Below are 19,236 nucleotides of genomic sequence, written 5' to 3'. Positions count from 1 at the left end.
AATCAAGCAAGTCTGGTTAAAAATTCAGTATTTTCAACAAATGGATTCTAAAAGATGAAATTCAAATTTATTTTTACTTTATGAGCTCAATTTTAGTTTTCAATAACATCAATTGAAGCCAACAGCTAGAATCACTCTTAAATATCAACTAAACTTGCCAACTCTTCAAACTCCCAAACCTATAATTAAGATTAATGATGTGTTGGAAAAATCATGGCCTGTTTTACCTAATATTTATTCAGAAATCAATTCTGAGGGATACTGCAGGACAAATTTGACAATGTTATCAGAACTGCTGCCATGTTTTTGAAAATTAAAAAAGAGTCAATAAAAGTCAAGCAAATGATGTGTTTGTCCAATCAGGTGTAGCAAGGATTTTTGATGCTGGCTCAGTGATGAAAAACACAAAATTTTGGCACATAAAACTCTGCTCTCTCCATTCCCAGTCCTTTTCATAAACTCTTTTTATTTTCATTAATTTGTACGTACCCTTTGTCCTTGGCGTGAACATCTGCTCCATGCTGTAGTAACAACTGAACTATCCTCACCCTGTTGTATCCTGCAGCCAGGTGGAGTGGGGTGGACTGGAGAGACCAGAAGAGACACAGAAAAGGACAAAGAGGGACAACAGGAAAAGAGGTGGTGGGGAGGAGACATACAGTGGGAGTAAAAAAGAGAGACAAGTATACAGTAAACGTTAGCCCATGTGTTCGTTCTACAGCGTGACATCCTATCATCATAATTCCATTAAATCAGTCCCCTGCACAGAGAGTGCAATAAGGAAAGACACATTCTGGTCTTCAGCAAGCAGCCAGATGCATGAGAATTTCTTAAGGAAAGACTTTTCAGAGAAATGGGCTTTTCCACCACTGAATCAGTCTACAGTGATAACGGCTGACTTTATTTCCTCCATTAAACTGATGAAAAGCTGCAGTTCTGAATGCTTTAAGATGGGACTGAGATGAGATGGCTTCAGCTGTTCCTGCAAAGTTTCCTCTCTCTCCCTCTGCTCCCAAGGCCATTCTTCTTCAAAGCCGAAGTGACACCCAGACTGGTGGAGAAATGTTCTGGCAGTGAGAATGTTCTCATTATTCAGTCAAATGGAACTTGTTACAGGAAAAAAGTAATGGGAAACCTGCCTCTAAGTCATGGTACAAAAGCCCACTGGATGTATTAGAGATCACAGTGTGAATAGGACCAAGATTAAAGCTACCACATGCAGCAGGCAGAAGTTGTCAGATAGTACACGCTGAGCGAAGTAGAAACGTGACTGCAATTTTGGACAGGTGCATAAACTGACATAAAGTACAGTATAACAGTCCATTTCATACATACCATATAGCCTACAAAACTTTTCTCTCCAAGTCATTTCGAGAATCAGCCCATGTTCCACAAAATCTGACCTACCACTTACTTGCCTTCAAAACTTTCTAAAATTCCAGTTAAAAATCCTTGGTGAAAGGGGAAAAAATATTGTTTATGTTGTGCATGTTTCACACTTAGAAAAAAATATTGGGATATCTGACCATTACACCAACACTCTAAATACATAGACAGCTTTAAAGCTTTCCACTTTCCTTGGAAGGCTTTTCCACAAGATTTTGGAGTGTTTCCGTGGGAACTTTTGTCCATTCATGCAATAGAGCAATAGTGAGGTCAGGCACTGGTGTTGGGTAAAAAGGCCTGACTCACAATCTCCATTCCAGTTTATTCAAAAGGTGCTGAAGTCAGGACTGATGGGGTGGTGGTCAGGGCTCTGTCTGGGCCAATCAAGTTCTTCCACACCATACTCATCCAACTATGTCTTTATGGACTTTGCTTTGTGCACTGGGACACAGTCATGCTAAAATAGAAAAGGGTCTTCCCCAAACTGCTGCCACAAAGTTGGAAGCATAGCATTGTCCAAATTGTCTTGGTATGCTGATGCAATACAATTTCCGTTCAGTGGAAGTAAGGGGCCAAACCCAACCTGTGAAAAGCACCCCAAAAAGAGGATTGTCTGGATACTTTTGTGTATATAGTGCACATGAAGCCAGTGAATTACTTTACTAACATTACTGAAGCTTCCAGTCTTCCAATAGACAAGAGATGAAAACATCGAGGGAAATGCTGTATTTCCACTGCTTGAGGTTTGACTGATGCTCTTTTAATTACAACATGCGCTCTGCAATGTTTTATGACTGATGGTTAATATTTCAGCAGTTGTACTGTTACAAACAAATTCAATTGGGTTCTATTGTATTGAAATGGAAGCAGAAATCTCTGAGATGGATATCTCAAAGCCCTTGCAAATAGAATAAAAATAACCTCCATTGCAAGATAGCTAGCTAGGTAGGCAATTTTAGTGGGGACACATCTCTGGTAACTAAGAAATACAATAATAATAATAATCTACTAAAACCACATACATATAAGACTCTGAAACTACGACTCTCGCATCTCAAATTTCATAGTCTCTGCACAAAACACAAGTTAATCAATTAAATGTAAGGTAACGTGGCAAGGGATAGCTGTGGCACTAAAAGCTGAGCCAGCAGATTGAGCAGGAAACTGTACACAATGTGGATCGGTCACATTGTGGATAATACCTGATCAACTTCATAATGCCAACAAGCCTGACGACACAATTGTGAGATTAAGGCATGATAAGCAAGGACAGAAGTTCATTATGTGATATTTTTAGTGAGAGTTTGCAAGACAATACAACAGGTTTATATGTGAAAAGGGCTTCAACTTGTCGCTTATACACAATCAGGGATGCATATGGTAAATATATTCACATTCCACTTGCTTTCAGTGAGGTAGTGACGAGATCCCACATGGTGATGGCAGACAATTGGCGCCTGACTGATTGACTTTTTTTTTAATTTACAACTTTTTGAAAATAGGTAAGTGAGAAGGGATTCTTGTTTTGTTCCTAGAACCCTAAAAGCTGCAACTGCCCTCCATGGCTTTATAGATTATACTCAATATCAGCATGTGAGCTGAACCAGCTACACTGATGTGCAATGAGGTAAAAACCCGAAACTGGCTCCAGTGCCATCAACCCCTGGGATCTGATGTGCAAGTGCAAAGATTCCTCAGCATCATGCGTACAGTCATGTCATCGCAGTGCAAGTGATTCTGCTGACAAACGCACCGAGCCCTGAAAGCGCTGACATGTCATGCCAGTGGGACAGTCGGTGGGGAGGTAAAGGGCAAGTGCTTAGAGGAGACCAGGATTCAGATGTTGGTCGTTCAACAGCTGCACAGTGGCACACTTCATCCAGATCTCATGACTAAAACATCAGCATAACCTCCACCTATAAGCTAATTAAAATCTCAAAAACAGTGAATCAATCTGAGCTGAGCAGAACACACACACACACACACACACACACAAAAAGAAAACTTACCAGCATTTTTTGCGATGTCAACTGCTACCAATGTTGGAGCAACACAAAAGAGAAACAATAAATACGACACTGAAATCACACAATGATGGCAGCATTCAGAAATGCCACAATACAGTTAACAGACTACAGGTTTGACCATGACCACTGGCTGTCGACCACATTGGCGTTGCTGTCCTGGGTATTTTCTTATTATAAAGCCGCAACGTGAATCATTCTCTATTCTGCAAATTCTCTACACTACAACATTATTTCATAAGCCATGATGCAAAACCTTGGTAACATCAAAACTATAGAAAATGTTTACAAAGCACTATTTTTATAAAGGGAACATCTTTAACATTCAGAGTTTTTCACAAACCAAATTAAGAAAATGCTTCAATTCTCACTTCTGGCTGTCCTTTTGGAAATTATTCAGTATGGTTTCCTAAGGTTACATAGACACGGTACTGGAACATCTGTCAAAGAAGTAGTAAGTTTGAATTACTGCATTATTGGTCCCAACTAAGGGTTTTCTCTAAATCTGACAAAAGTGAAAAAGTAGCTCCAGGGGTCATTTCACTCTAAGCCCATCTCCCACTTGAGGAAATCTTGAAAAATAGATCATCTTTGGTGATCTCTGCTGCTCACTCAGTTCAGCTGAGACGTGGCAGCAGCAGTAAGGCAGAGAGGGAAAGCTGGGTGGACAGATGGTACACTCATATTTACAGGATGCGACAGCAGCGTTTGGAAGGAGTAGGACACGTTACGCAGTTAGTCATCATCCTCATCTGAAATGCTGTGTCATTCTGTTTGCTTGTGCCTGTGAACACAGCAAACTGTTGTGGATATACATTAACAGAAAAAAAACTTACAAATGTGTAAAGCATTAATCAGGTTTGCAGTACATTTTAAAGTTTTAGCTGCCAATGAGTCATCAGTTTGAGTCACACAAACACAAACACACACTTGCATCACCATAATGTTGCTGTGAGGGTCAGACTGGGGTAGTTTAAGCTCCACCTTCTCAATCTGTCAACCCCTTGAGAGGAGCAGGTACATGCATTTTTAAATATGTGCATGTGTGTGTGCGCGCGTTACTGCGTGTGTGCATGCATGAGCTCATTGGCACACAAAACACAATCACTGCCTCAGTAGGTCTTGTATTGAATTCTCCACACAGAAGCTTATTTAGATTTAAGTAACAAAAAAGCAGCTCCAGCTAAATTTATTATTATGACCCTCTGGCCTCAGTAGCCACAAACCATTAGTGCAAATAATCAAAAGTGCCCCATTTATTATCTATCTGACGGCTCCTACCTCCAGTATCCTAAACTTTCCTTTTTTTTTGCATTTTTATACTACTTTCAAAACCATACAGAGACCCTTCATATGGTATTTAATTACTGCCAACCTAGCATCAGCAGTTCAGTGAGCATAAATTAGGGTCTTTAAATATTCCTGCATTTACACAATAATTTCTGATGGTGTAGGGGAATCTGATCTGATCTGTTTAAAAAATTGATTTAAATGACAAATGAAGCACATATTTAAGATCCAGAGAGAAGTGAGAATGAGAGCATTTAGTCTCAATACATTTTGAACGCTGGGCTGGCCATACACTTAGCATACACAAATAAAATGGTGTCAAACCCCTTATCTATCTCAAAAGAGGAGATAGGACAGGTGTATTTCCCAAAATGTTCAACTATCCCTTTAAATTGCAGGCCTGGGTATGGGGCATCTATGCTATTTTCTTTAACAGTGCTAATATTTTTCTTTTTGTGAATGAGTGTTGCATTAAACCCAGTTATTAGTTAGATGTAATTCATTTTTGGTTGGCTTTCCCTTCCATAAAACCCTCTGAGAATTGATAAAATATAATGCCCTAAAGTGAAAAACCTAGCAGACAATATTTCAAGCAGATTCAATCGGCACTCACAGCGGCAGAATGAAAGTGAACAATAGCAATAAAAAAACCACTCTGTTGTGTTTTAATCACCTAAAAGCCTTTTTGTGAGGTGGAGGGGAAGTCAGCAGTGGAGGAAGGGAAGGAGATGAAGGGGGGGAAATATGGGAGGAAAATGAAGGAAGCAGCAAGCGAGGCAAGATGTGGAGGGCATGTTCAAGCCGAGATGGGAAATACTAATCTTTCTTTCTGACTTCCCTTGGTGGAATTTATCTTATTTTTATTATATAAAAAAAACAAACAAACAAAAAACAATAAAAATACTGCGAGTCTGAGAGGTACAAGGGAAGGAGTCTCATCACATTACAAAATTCATTTGATTTTGTTTTTTTGGCCATCTAACAGCAAACATTATCAATTCAAAAACAGCATGGAAAAGAAAAAAAATAATAACCAAGCAAACATTTAGATTTAAAACACCATTTAAAAAGACATGGGGAGTGTAATCTGCTGCTGTGCTGGTTCCCTCTTTGTTATATGCTTCCATTTTTCTTTAACCTCACTTACATCCTCCTCTCTCTCTCTCTCCATCTTCATCTTCCTCTTCTCTTTACAAGCCTGTCAAGCTGTTCCCATGACAACAGTGACTGGTAGCTGTCAGCAGTTGCCATAGCAATGAAAAATGATCTGGGCGAGTGGCCACTTCTGGACCATTTTGTTTGGTGTCGTTTGCATGAGTGCATAAAGCTTGATGCTATTCCTTAACTTCGCCCTGCGGGACCAACCAGTCTCCTGGTTATCCCATAAATGTATGAATTCAACAATCTGACTACAGCAACACACACACACGACACTGTTCTAACAAAGACTTTGCTAAAAGAAGAAACCATTCTGTCAGTAGAGTGAGATAATTAAATTTTTCCAGTTTTATTTTGGTCAACTGCAACTGCTCCTAATACCACAAACTGCTGCACTTGTAGAAGGAAATTGATTCTAGAAAATTATTTAATTAAATGACTTACAATTTAATTTTCCACAGTATAAAAATGGAACAAACCATGAGGAAAAAATGGGTGAAATAATTGTCTGCACCTTAACTAAAATTGGATATATACACATACCTTTTGCACACTGAGAAGGTGAAAAATAGAGGCACAAAGATCTGCAGTATTGGTTTGAGCATCCATCAGCAAATGAATCAGTCTGTTTCATGTTGTCCTTTTCACAAAATGCTCTGCTAGGGTAATAAATATCATCTGCTGCGAAATGTCACTGTTGTGGAGATACGTTATGATCGATTCACACATTTATCTAATAGCTATATTGTGCTGTATGTTACTGACAATGACATGGATGGATATAAACATATATATACTATGCTACAGTTAATGAACTAATGTTACTAAGTGAGTCAGGTTTTATTCCTGTGGTATTCAGTTCAGACCTGCAGAGTAACTACAGATTAAGATGCAATAAGACATTTTTCAAACCAAAGCAATCCATTTTCTTCAGGTGTTTTAAAACACTCCTCTCTATCTTAAAAAGATTCCTTTAAACAACAGGACTGATTCAACGGAGGATTAAATAAATCTGTCAACGTGCCACCTTGCTGGTTCATGCAGACATTGTGCCTGATTAACTTAAAAAAGTCTTCCTCGTCGCACAAACTTTTGAGATGAGGTTAAAAGTGGCTAATTCACTGATAAATAAAAACATTTGTGAGCAGCTGCCTGTTAACAGATGCCTGAATATAAAAGTAAAAATTGCATGTTAAAAAAGTAAATAGCTCAATATCTCTTTAATTTGTGCTCTACTTACTGATATGCAGGTCAGGGCTACACATCAGCAGGTGGATGCACTAACAAGATGAGTAGTGTCAGATGACTGAATCAATAAACATATTACCAAATCTGTGTGCTATGCCGCTAACTGACACACACACACACACACACACACAGACAAGATGGTGCAGACAGCTCAGCTCAGTCAACAGCTTGGAAAATAGATAACCTACAGCTAGTCCTCTCATCTTATGCTCTCCATGCACACTCACACAGTAAGACACACAGAAACACATACACTGATATCTCAGCCATCGCCTGTCAGTCTGCTCTGCCTCTCGGCTATAAACACCGACTTTCCAGAGGAGCCGAGGGCTGCATGGATAGTTTAAAGCTCGGCAACTCAGAAAGTAACTTCAGGAAAAACAATCCTCAAAAGCAACACCAAGTGTCCCCGTCACCGTAGTTCCAGTTGATTTGAGATGGACATACTGGTTTTATATGTATTTTTAGGTATTGTCTGTCCAGTGCTCTTCTGTTAAAAAACTCATATCTCAAAAGCATCAGCTGAGCATGTTAACATGTAGAATAAAAGTCCTCAAAACCAGTAACAAAATGACCTCCAAATTCAATGCCACAGATCATTATATTTTATATTAAGACTGTCTTACTCAGTGGGTTGGGATTTCTGGTAGCGCTTTCTGTTTATCTCATTGTGACTTCTTTGCATACATGCTAAAATTTAAAAATGACTAGTTCTGACATGTTCTGCCAAAGGCAACAGTTTTATTTCTAAAGGTAGGGAAGGGTTGTTGTATATGCTGTTGGTGATTAAAACAGAGGAAGTTTTTGGAAGAACCAAAGTAAACAAGCCTTTACAGAAGATATCAATCATATATAGATATCCATCACTGTCAAGTTTTAATGCATCTTAGCTGCAAAAGGTCTCAGCTTAGTTGACACAGTTCCATGCACTTATTATCATTGCATTCATTTCAGCAGTTTTGCCACTGTTTCAGATATGTACATGCTAATGAGTGTGCAAATAACCAACATAAACATAAATTTTGTTATTTTATCAGGTAAAGTGTAAATTTTCGACAGTAACACGTACGTATCGCTGTACTGAGGTTGAACTTGACTTACTAAGCAAAATCTCCGGGCGTGAGAGGACTTAAGAAATTAATCTTAAACTCAGCTTGAATGACAATATATCTTGTTTTAATTTAGTATTTCATGCTAAGATAGAATTTTATTTTTATTTTATTACACTTGAAGTCCTTTACTTAAGGAAACAAAAACTGTCACAGCTGATTCTTCCTGAACTACCTGTGCGCCCACGACCTGCAGCAGCACATCATCCTAAGACAACAAAATGCCATGGAGTCGAACAAAAGCATGAGGCTCAATTTGTCACTGACAAAAGTTTATTAAAACCTTTCCTAACCCTATTTGTCATCTGCCACCTGAACAGTTAACAAATGCCTCTGGATATTTCTATTCTCTGTTACAAAGGAGCACAAGTCTAATCTCTCTTTCTCAGACAGGGCATCAGGTTACATTTACACACTCACTGACTCTGCGGTGAAAAATCTCCTGTCAAGCAGAATTCACAGTCATTCCTACGACCTTGTTCATGTTCCGCCTAGAAAAGCGCCACAGTGGGCTCGACTCCGATCTGCGAACTCATCTGGATCCCCAGAGGAGACCAGCTAATGAGGGCTTAATACCGAAGGAGACTTTCCAGGCAAGCTGGCACATTTTTCAATACAGAGATGTCAGCACTGGGAACGAAAAGAACCTAATTCAGTTGTATGGGAAACAGTCAACCTTACATGTCAGCATAGAAAGCAAGTTGCTCTTATAACAGTACTGTCATGTAAAATCAGAGTACTTAAGGCAACATGTGTCGTCTGCAACATTCATGCTGCCAGAGACACTGACTCACCCTGTGCCTTCTGGTCTCGAGGGGCAGACAAATTGATTGGCTAAAATGGCAGTGTTTGTTGATGATTTCTAGAGCTGTGGATGAAAAGGCAAAATATTCCCGCAGATTGACACACTTTTACAGAAAAAAAAAACACACAAACTTACACAGGTGCCAATTTCTGTTTTTGCTTGGAATGCCCAAATCAACTGAATACCACCAATTTAATGATTGTCATAAAATCACTTTTATTGAGCTTGTTTTAGTAATTATCATGAAGCAGGCTGCTGTCATCTGTCAGACTTAAAGACACAACTACAACAAAATGCAACACTGCTCTGCTGCAGACTGGAAAAGGTCAGTGCAGGGCGATTAGTATTTATATATACATGGATACATGAATATACATATTTTGATCTGCCATCCCCGTGGCTGCACGTATCCACACACACACACACTCTCACATGTACACTCTGAGGCTAGACGACATCAGTGAGAATTTGTGATCTCTGTATACCTCGTGTTTATCTGCTACAAGGAAGCTTTCCCACTTTCGAGCTTAAGCACCAACTTCAGGCTGCTGACGATTTTCGGCTTAAAAATCTCGGGAGACTTAGATAAGGGTGGACGAGGTGTACAGAGCCGTTTTATGTTTTTCTTTTCTTACATTTTAATACAAGTTGCCAGCTCTTTCCTCTGTTTATGAAAATAGTGTGGCACTGTTTTGCTGTGAAACTGCAGAAATGCTTTCTTGACTAATAGAACAAAACCAAAACTTCTTGGTTAGGTTTGAAAAAGGTTGCTCACCCGTGTGTAAGACCCACCATTTAACACCTCTCTCGGCTGGTAAACTACGTTGCATTGTGCAGTTGCTCTGATCATATCAGACCGACACAGATGTGTTTACAGTGGAGGTAGTTTAAAGCCTGGTGCGTCTCATCCAGATGCTAAAATGCTACAACCAGATGAGCTGCTGAGGGACTTGACAAAACAGCAGCTGAATGAGCTGAGTATTTCACTGATTTCAAAATATTTCACTCATTTTGACGATCTAGATGAAGGGAAAAATGCATCTTCTCTTTGAGAGAGACACAAACACACCAACGCAAAAAAACTGGATCACCTCTCTGCACATGCACAGACTCAGCTGCACATGACACGAAAATGTGGCTAAGAAAATGAAATGTTGGTGAGGAAGCTAGACAAATAATAATAATAAAAAAAACTGAAGTAAAATAAACTTAGCTAGTGATGTGGAAATGGAAGTTTAACTAAGTGATTAAGTTTTAATTGATCGACAAGAAGTGCTTCTAATACAAAACGAGACCTAATTTTAGTGACTGAAGTTGCAAACCGGCCTTGAATTATTGCCTCTTAGACATCTCTTGAAGTTAAATATCCACTATATTCCTAAAAGGTTCGTTTCTTTTCCACCAGATAGAGATGAAAACACACTTTCAGTCAGTCAATGTGGTACTCTCAGCAGGATCAGCTCCCATAATCAACATTTAAACAAGGCTTCAATGAAAGTCTCTTCTCTTCCCTCCCTCCCCCTCCCTCTGAAGCTGAATCTGAGTCTTGCTCTTCAGCTGTCTGTTTCTTTGATGTTTCTGCCAGCTAGGACGCAAGTGGATGCGATGATTCTCACTGTTAAGATATAGATCCAAAACTCAGAGTATTCAATAACACACGCACACCACAAACACACATTCACAGCAGACAGAGCAGCTCAACAGAATCCAAAACATGAAATGTATACCCTTAAAAATGAAGAGAAAATTGAATTTTCTAGCACAACCGTTGACTGCCAGTCTAGCTGGAGCATATAGGAATGGAACCATTAAAAAAGAGGGGGGAAAAAAATGAGTCTGTGTTTTTGTATTCAGTGGGTAGTCAGAAAGCAAAGGGTTTTTTTTCCAGAGGAAATGTGTGTGTGTCTGTGTGTGGGAGTAAGCGGTATGTTTCAATACAGGCGGCTTGATAACACTCTCCACTCAGCTGTGTTAATAATATCCCACTCTGATGGGCCCTCAATAATCTGAGGGTGAACACACATACACACATACACACACACACACACAGCAGTTATACTGTTGCCTATATTACAGAGCTGTGTAATAAGAACAAAAAGCACTTACTAAAATTAGGGCTGCTGAGGGAAACAAAACAGTTTGCCAGAAAAAGGAAAAGTACACTTCATGTTGAAAAGTATGTGGACAACCCAACATAATACCATATGTGATTGTTTCAGGAACACAGGCTTTAACATGCTGCTGTAACAGCCTCCGCTTAACTGAAAACTCCACAGCAAATCTGCAAAACCATTTCTTAAAGGACCTTTGCTTTGTGCTGGTTGGGGTCATTATCAAGCTGAAACAGGAAGTGGCTTTGTCCAAGCTGCTGGCCCAGAGTAGACAGGGGTGTCCAGATACTTTAGGTAAAATACTGTTTTTCCCTCCCTCTCTTCGCATGCGCCTGTGTTGTGTACAAGTAGAGCTTTTTCATTCCCCAACAGGCATCTGCAATAAACATTTATGCTCCTGAGCTGTGTGTTTGTGAGTGTGGTTGGAGAGGGAAGATGGAGAGCCTGTGCCACTTCAAATTAAAATGAAAGAAGATGGAGGAGATAGGAAGTGGCTCTTGTCTAATTTTAAAGGAAGCATTTTTATCATCAATCATTAGGATTCTGCCACGTTCTGTTTTGTCCATGATTATCATTAGTGTCCTCCAAACAATCTGTCTCTGGGTGTGTGAGTGTGTGTGTTCTCAGTGATACTGAAAGTGCTGTCCAACATATCTTGCACTTTTGCATTAATTTAATAGGAAAAACATTCTTGTGTCACACTATTATCTGTCTTACTTTGAATCACTTATATAATAGCTATCATATTTCAATCTAAGTGTGTGTCACTTATACAGGAAGTGGGAAGGCATTTACAGATATAAAACAGTTGTCTCAAAGATTGCCTCTTACTTTGATAAACTGTTTTATGCTGCTGTTTAGACTCGCTATACTACAAAATACACCCAATTACATCATATTTTTAACATCACGTGCTTAACTCACTCATACAATGAAATATGTATCTGTATTTGAACCCCACCCTAAACTTACACTGGATTTAAATAAAAGCTGTGGGACTGCACAGAGACGGAGAACAAGCAGTGTTAGAAAAGCATTGGGTTGTGTATGAAATGGGAGGAGGCCAAGGTGAAAATAAACTTCATCCAAAGTGTCTATGATATCTATAAAAAAAAAAAAAAAAAAAAATTGGGGGGAAAAAAATCAATCTGAAATGCTCTCGTGGCCATTTGGCACAAACTTCTGAGATGTTTTCTTACCGTGTTTGTGTGTTTCAGTTTGAGTTTCGACTCTGATGTTATTGAACTAAATCTGGGTTATCTTTTCAGAGTGCATTATGTGCTCATACTGTATAATATATTCATAGCTGTCTACAGCCTTAATAGTCATGCACTGGTCTTGATTTCCACTGGTGGATTTAGTCAAAGGACAAGAATGACAAGCGGTTAAAGTTTTGTTTTCTTTCTCTTTCATCTAATATTTGTAGCTATTATGCAGAATTTGCTGTATGATTCTGTGAGCATTGGCAATGTAAATTCCTATCACCCCATTAAATTACTCTGCGACCATAACAAAGATAAAACTGCACTGGCGTGAAAATAGATCTCATCTACTGTGCATGGCTGCCTTCAGCCTGAGCAATTAAAGAGCACTGCAAATAGAGACTGTGCGGGAGAGGTCACTTCAGAATATGTCTGAAAGCATTTTTTTGCATTCTGGACACAGATGTATTCATCTACTTCTGAGCCTCTAAATTTGACCATTTCTGGATGGTCTTGTGTTTGTACCCTGCATCTCCAATGAATCTTAATTTAAGCGGTATTCCCTCGGGGGTTCTCATCCCCAGCAGGCCACCTGCACAGATAATAGCCAGAGGAGGCTCTCTCACAATTATGGGTATGCTGGTGATATGATGGATACAAGCTGCAGCTGAGCATCATCAACAACACTGAAGCACCTATGATTATAGGCAAGAGCCTCCTCAAGGCTGTTACAGTGTTTATATGACAGTTACCAAGAGCGCAGGAAAAAAGGCTCCCTTTGGCTTCCCCACTGTCCCAGCAGCTGTCTTAGCAACCAAGAAAATACAGCAATCTCTGTTTTCTGAAAAGCTTCTGAAAATTCTTAGATGAAACTATCTCTCCATGACATTTTGTTTCTATAAACCCACTTCAGATTTTGCTAACATACTGACAATGGCCACATGAAAAGACCTATTTCTTATTACATTTTAAGTTACATACCTAAGAAATATACTTAGTTATCTTTGATTATTTTTCTGCTGTTTTTTTTAAAACTTGATGCAAATTTTCAACTGAGCATGCAACAAAGCATGAAACAGCAACGGATAAAATAAAAAAAGGTAAAGCGAAAACACGATTCTTGTGTGGTAAAAGAGGTGAGTGGCAGTTCGAGCCTGCACGCTGTCTCCCACAGAATGACTGAGTGTGACTGTGGTGGAGACGCTTAAGTGTTTACTCACAGCCTATTTTAATCTGCTCGCTTTTCTCTTCCAAACCCACACAGACACATACACACACAAACACACACACAACTTACGTTTTTGGAGATTTTCACCTGCGACTCAATTTTCACAACAGCAGGTGAGCCTAGTGTGGAAGAACCTTGCTGTTAAGGATGCAAAACACTCAAAACCTACACGATACAGAAACACATCGCTGCAAACAGGAGCACTTAGAAACTTTGGGAGAACAACGGCTTCAGTAAGCCTACATTAAACAGGAGAAGTCTCACCACAACATATTTGCCTTATATTGTCTTGGATGTCATTAACGGGTTAGTATCACTTAGAGCTGCTTCCTGTCTCTTATTCTACACAGCTTCCACAGTACTGTTGTGTGATAGAGCATAATATAAAAACGCAGATGTTTTTCTATTGTCAAGCAGATACCGTCATATCACACACATTAGTTTTAACAGCTTTTCTGCTCTGACAACAGTTCAGCGGAAAAGTCCCGAGAGAGAACGAGAGAGGTTAAGAGGGACCTCAAACCTGTTTAGCCGATTGCCACTGCAGAATGGAACTTCAACCTGCCAAGAATCAGCGGCCGTCCTTATTTCTGCCAGGTTGGAAAACAGTGATATGGTGGACTACAGGGAGCATTTCAACTAAAGCTGGAATGTACACAACTAGAAAGTGCCTTCCAGTTATTCATCCAAGAGTCTAATCACTCACACGCCAGACGTACTGCTGTGACGCAGCTGAGCTCAGGCTGAGGCTCAGGACTCCCCGAGGACGAACGAGTGGACGCAGTGGGCACGAAATAATCTCTAGTAACTGATGTAAACCAGCTCTTTGCTCTGTTGGCAAGTAAATGCTTTCTGGCATTTCATTTAGCAAGTCCAGCAATTTTTTCAAGCCCTTAAGTCCAACAAGCCGCTATCTAAAAACACCTGAATTAATTCCCGAGTGTGACAATAGCTGACTGTTGAACTCTAATCTAATTTTTAGTACTTGTCAGGCAAGCAAAACATGCAGCTAATTACAAATATGTTACACAAACTATATAACGCAGAGCTGACCAGCACAGGAGGCTCACTCAAATTTGCTGAACCTCTTTCAAAATGTTTGGATTTGTGTATTGCAGCGCCAGAAATGAAGCCACACTTGAGTGGCTCTTAATTAACCGAGCTGGTGGAGTCCCATTAGTTCCAGTGAGAGCTATCTGTGCTCACCGGACACAAATAACACACAAGGGGCTCAGGCCTACCACAGAGTTACTCTGCTCCTCCAACCTCGACAGCTCTGGACTATATGACTATAGCACATGGACTATAACATCTGTGGATTAATCTGCATTCGTTCAAGACACGTCATGTATATGGCCTGATTACTGCAATGTATACAATGTTAATTTTGAATGTTATTTACTTAATTTCCTCATTTTGTTGTGTTTACTTTTTCAAAAAAGTAAACAAGTCTTCATCTGTTTCCTCTGTTTTCAGCTTTTTCTTGCTGTTATGTGCAAACTTTCACTCTGAAGATAAATTTAAGGGTAACTCAGGTATTTTAAACTTGGGCCCTTTTGTTAATTTATTATGGGGGTCTAAATCATCAATAGGAACGAAGAGTTTTGGAACTGGTCCAGCAGATCAAGTCAGCTGATAGCCGGAAAACAATTGTCCCTTCAAAGCCACCAGATTCCACTGACAAAAACGGTTATTTTACCTAGCAGAGGATGGGAGTTGTGGTCTACAGCTGCCTCAATCGTTTAAAGTTATTGCATGACTTTGGTGCTTTAGAACGTGCCTGACTCAATTATCTGCACTGGAAAGTGTTTACTACAAAACCACGACAGGAATACTGATGTCTGCTCCTCTCACTCTTAAAAACCAATTTATCAAAAAAAAAAAAAAAAAAACTATTACAGGTGATCCGCGGTCAGCACCACAAACTATAAAAGAAATTCTCCACATTTTGTATGTTCCTCAATCAACTGAAAAAGTAGAAAAACCACTGTGTATAAATTTGCCATCATCGTGCTTCTGACAGTCTCAGAGAGCTTTGCGAGTTGCTGCACACCACCATTGTTCAGCACGAGCACAGTTTTTTTCGCTGACAGGTTTGCGTCTCAATCCTCTGAAAGGCTGCTAACAGGTTGTTTGATACAACCAAGGCCCACAACCACCAATAGCAGCATTTGTTTCACTTTCCCGGATTGTTAAAGAAAAATAAAAGAAAAACATTCAGCACCACTTTGATCATTTTCAGTTTTTGTTCTTACCTTGCGGCCGTCGCTCGCATGGCAGTTGACGTTGAGTGGCGTAAGTAAGGCCATTAGCTTCTCTTCGTTTCCACTCCTGCGAATGTACACACACAGACACCCACATTATAGATAGAAAACATCCACCACTATAGAGGATTAGCAGTGTCCCTCAGCAGGAGAGTGTAGGGGAGAAAATGAGGACGAATGAGATAAGAAGCTTGAGACTGAAGGGAAAAAAGAAATTTCATTTGCAGAAACAGACTGACATAAAGACATGGGTTGGTGAACATAAAAAAAGAATGAGAGAAGATCATTTAGCCTAGCTAACATTTTGTTTGTGCTGCTGGTCTGTGTGTCCTGGTCCCTAGGCTCACTGCCCTGGCACTGGGTGACCACCAGAAAAGAGTTTCCAAGCGACCCAGTCCAACCATCATCCCCATGACAGCCGTAAAGGAAGAAGCTGTCAGATGGAAAGAAAAGGATTATTCTTCTACATTTCCCCTCCTCTCCCTTTTTTCTTTTACTTTTGTTTTTTGGTTGGGCTTCTCCTTCCTTCTCGTTGTTTCTATATCTTTCACATTCACATCCTCTCACTCTCTTCCCTTAACCCTACCTCTCTGACCTCACTTTCTTCTTCTGCACCCTAACCTCCACTGCTCAACATCCTCCTCTAGAAACAAGAAAACTTAATAAATATAGGTCAGCATTTTGGGAAATACCTTTATTTGCTATATTGACAAAGCAATAGCTAGCTCCACCTGTATATGATCTTCACGCTAAGCTAAGCTAACCATCTGCAGAGCCCAACTACATATTAAATGGAGAGGGGAGAGTCGTATATCAAATCTTGATTCCGTGTAACTCTCTCGTTAAGCCACTTCAAAGGAGCAACTGGGAAAAGTTTACCAAAGCCAGGTCTAGTCTTACACAGGTGATCTACAGTGGCCCGGAAGGCCTAGTGCTCACAACCATGCCTGAGGTCTTACCATTTTCTTTCCACGTGAAGGGAAATGAAAAGGTATTTCTGAGAATCTCAGTAAGTTCATCTTGACCTTCACCGCTCCGTACATCTCATCTGAAAGACTTTCAAATCATTTAAGCTGCATGTCGGTGGTATGACCAAAGCATTTATCAGCTAAGGTGTTGATAGAGACCAAACTCAGAGCCTACAATAGACTGAATATGTTTCTGGGGAACAGAGACGTGACTCCAAATGAATAGTAATGTTCCTCTGCGTCTGCTGAATGTCTTAAATAAGCAACTGCTGGCTAACGTTTTAGCAATGTGAGCTTAATAAGATGATAAATGTGTCTGTTGTGTTTACAGAATGCTGCCAAAGTGCAGATCAAACATGAAAAAAATAAGCTGTGGGGGGAAGTAGCCTCACGTCTGTGTTCATCTACAGAACCTCTATTCAACTGAACATTTTTCATCATGAAGATTTAAGCAGTTGAAATACACCATTTCCCAGTATTTACAGACATTAAGTCATAAGAGAGGACTCAGATCAGTAAAGAAATAAGGGACAGATCTGGTTGGCTGGAGAGGCGGAGCGCTACATCCGCTGTCATGAACATTAGCGGTTATGTTTTGTCAGTCAATGCATCGTGTCACTGAATTACTCTCAGACCATGTGGAACCATTTTTCCAGCTCTGCTTATTATTCTTCTACAACACTGTGCCTGGATGCTATCTGGGCCACAAATAACAAGATCAAAAAATAAAGCAGAGAAACAACAATATCCCATAAGCCTTGTGTGGGAGTTATTTGACTAAACACAATACTAAAATAAAGGAGAGAAAAAGACATTCTTTTGTAAAATGACATTGGTGATCAGCCAGTCAGTGGCTCAGCTGTGATAGAGGCACACTGAGTTCACAGTTCACACTTAAACAGCCTGCTGACCCCATAATACACTGGGGTACTGCTATGCTGGGCCAGCTGCTTCCTTGTATGTGTGTGTGTGTGTGTGTGTGTGTGCGCGCGTGTCTGGGAAAGAAAAAGAGAGGGCGAGCAGGAGGAAGGCTGTTGAGGCACTGAGCGCTCAGCCACCCACACACAATCCCAAACGAAAGCTATGCCATTTCCACATGCAAGAGCTGAAAACACACACAGACATGCACACAGAAAAGCATGCACGCATGCACAAACACACACACACACACACACAGTCCACATGTGCTGCCTGCAAACATAACATGCCTCCATAATGCACAAGTGTCCCTGGCCCACATGTACTGAGCTCTCTAGTGTTGAGGCTGTGTGTGTGTGTGTGTGTGTGTGTGTGGCTATGTGTGTGTGTGTGTGGCTATGTGGCTATGTGGCTATGATGGAGGTAAAGAAAGAAGAAATGATAAACAGTTTGGCACAGAGGAACAGAAAATTAGAGAGAAAGCAGCAAATGATGAAATCTAATACAAAAGCAAGGAGAAAATTAACAAATGAGAGATGAAGTAAAAGAAGAACAAGATGACAGTAAGAGAAACAGATGGAAAAGAGAGAAAATGAATCAGGAGGCATAGGAGGCAAGGAGAAGAGGGGAGAAGGAAAAGGAAATGAGAGAGGAAATGAAACAAAACAGGAAGGAGAGAAAAGTCAGGAAATGAGAGAGAAGAGGAGGAAGTTCAGAAGAGGAAACAAGAGAAAAAGATGAGGGAGGAAAGACAAGAAATGAGGAACAAGAAAGGAGCTTAAACAGAGGAGCAGAGGAAACAAGAAAACAAGAAAGGAGTACAACAGAAATACAAGAAACACAGACAAGAAACACAGAAGTGGATCAGTGAGGAGAGGGGAGTTAGCAAAGAAGAGAGAGAGAAAAGTGAAGAGGGACAAACATGGAAACAAGGATAGAAAAATGAGGAGGAAATGAGAAGAAGCAAAAAAAAAAAAAACAGGAGAGAAGACAAAAAGAGAGGGAACAAAAGAGGAAGGGAAAGGGAACATGAACGAGAGAGGACCTGAAGAATAAAGTAAGCATGGAAACAAGAGATGAGAGGCAGGCACAGACCTGAGCAGGTGAACAAGGAAGAGGAAAAAGCGAGCGAGGGGAGGGAAAAACGTGAAAGGATGTCACACAGTAGGGAAAAAAACCCACAAAAATATGGAAAAAAAAGAAACAAATAAACACAAAGAGCATGCTGACAGTCTGGTACTCACCTCGCCGCCTCCAGCAGCTCATCCTTCTTGTATTCACCTAGATGGTTACAGAAGATCATGGAGTCAGACAAGTGGCCACTAACACACACCGACCAAACACACACACACATGATCAAGCAGAGAGAGAACAATTACACACACAAACATAAAGACACACAGAGGAATCTATCATGGACAATACTCCATCTCTCTTTCTATCTCTCCTTCCTCCCCCCACCCCCACCCCCCCCGCCTCCTCCTCGTCCTCCTCTCTTTTCTCTGCCATTCTCGCTCAGCGCGCA

At 40.3% G+C, this 19,236-nt stretch overlaps 1 protein-coding gene across 2 annotated transcripts in view; it reads right to left on the bottom strand.

Annotated features, from left to right (window-relative positions):
- LOC124051205 (poly [ADP-ribose] polymerase tankyrase-1-like) overlaps window positions 1-19,236 on the bottom strand; it is a 74,888-nt gene that overhangs the window by 31,900 nt on the left and 23,752 nt on the right. For both annotated transcript variants that reach the window (XM_046374283.1, XM_046374284.1), the window contains 3 exons: window positions 18,956-18,992; window positions 15,817-15,892; window positions 490-584 (listed from right to left, as the gene is read on the bottom strand). In XM_046374283.1, coding sequence (XP_046230239.1) covers window positions 490-584; window positions 15,817-15,892; window positions 18,956-18,992 — 208 coding nt within the window. The remainder of the gene's footprint in view (window positions 1-489; window positions 585-15,816; window positions 15,893-18,955; window positions 18,993-19,236) is intronic.

The sequence above is a fragment of the Scatophagus argus genome, chromosome 20 (assembly GCF_020382885.2).
Source record: "Scatophagus argus isolate fScaArg1 chromosome 20, fScaArg1.pri, whole genome shotgun sequence".
Classification (NCBI taxonomy): domain Eukaryota; kingdom Metazoa; phylum Chordata; class Actinopteri; family Scatophagidae; genus Scatophagus; species Scatophagus argus.
The sequence above is the reverse complement of the archived record's forward strand: the minus strand, read 5'-3'. Positions and strand labels throughout refer to the sequence as shown.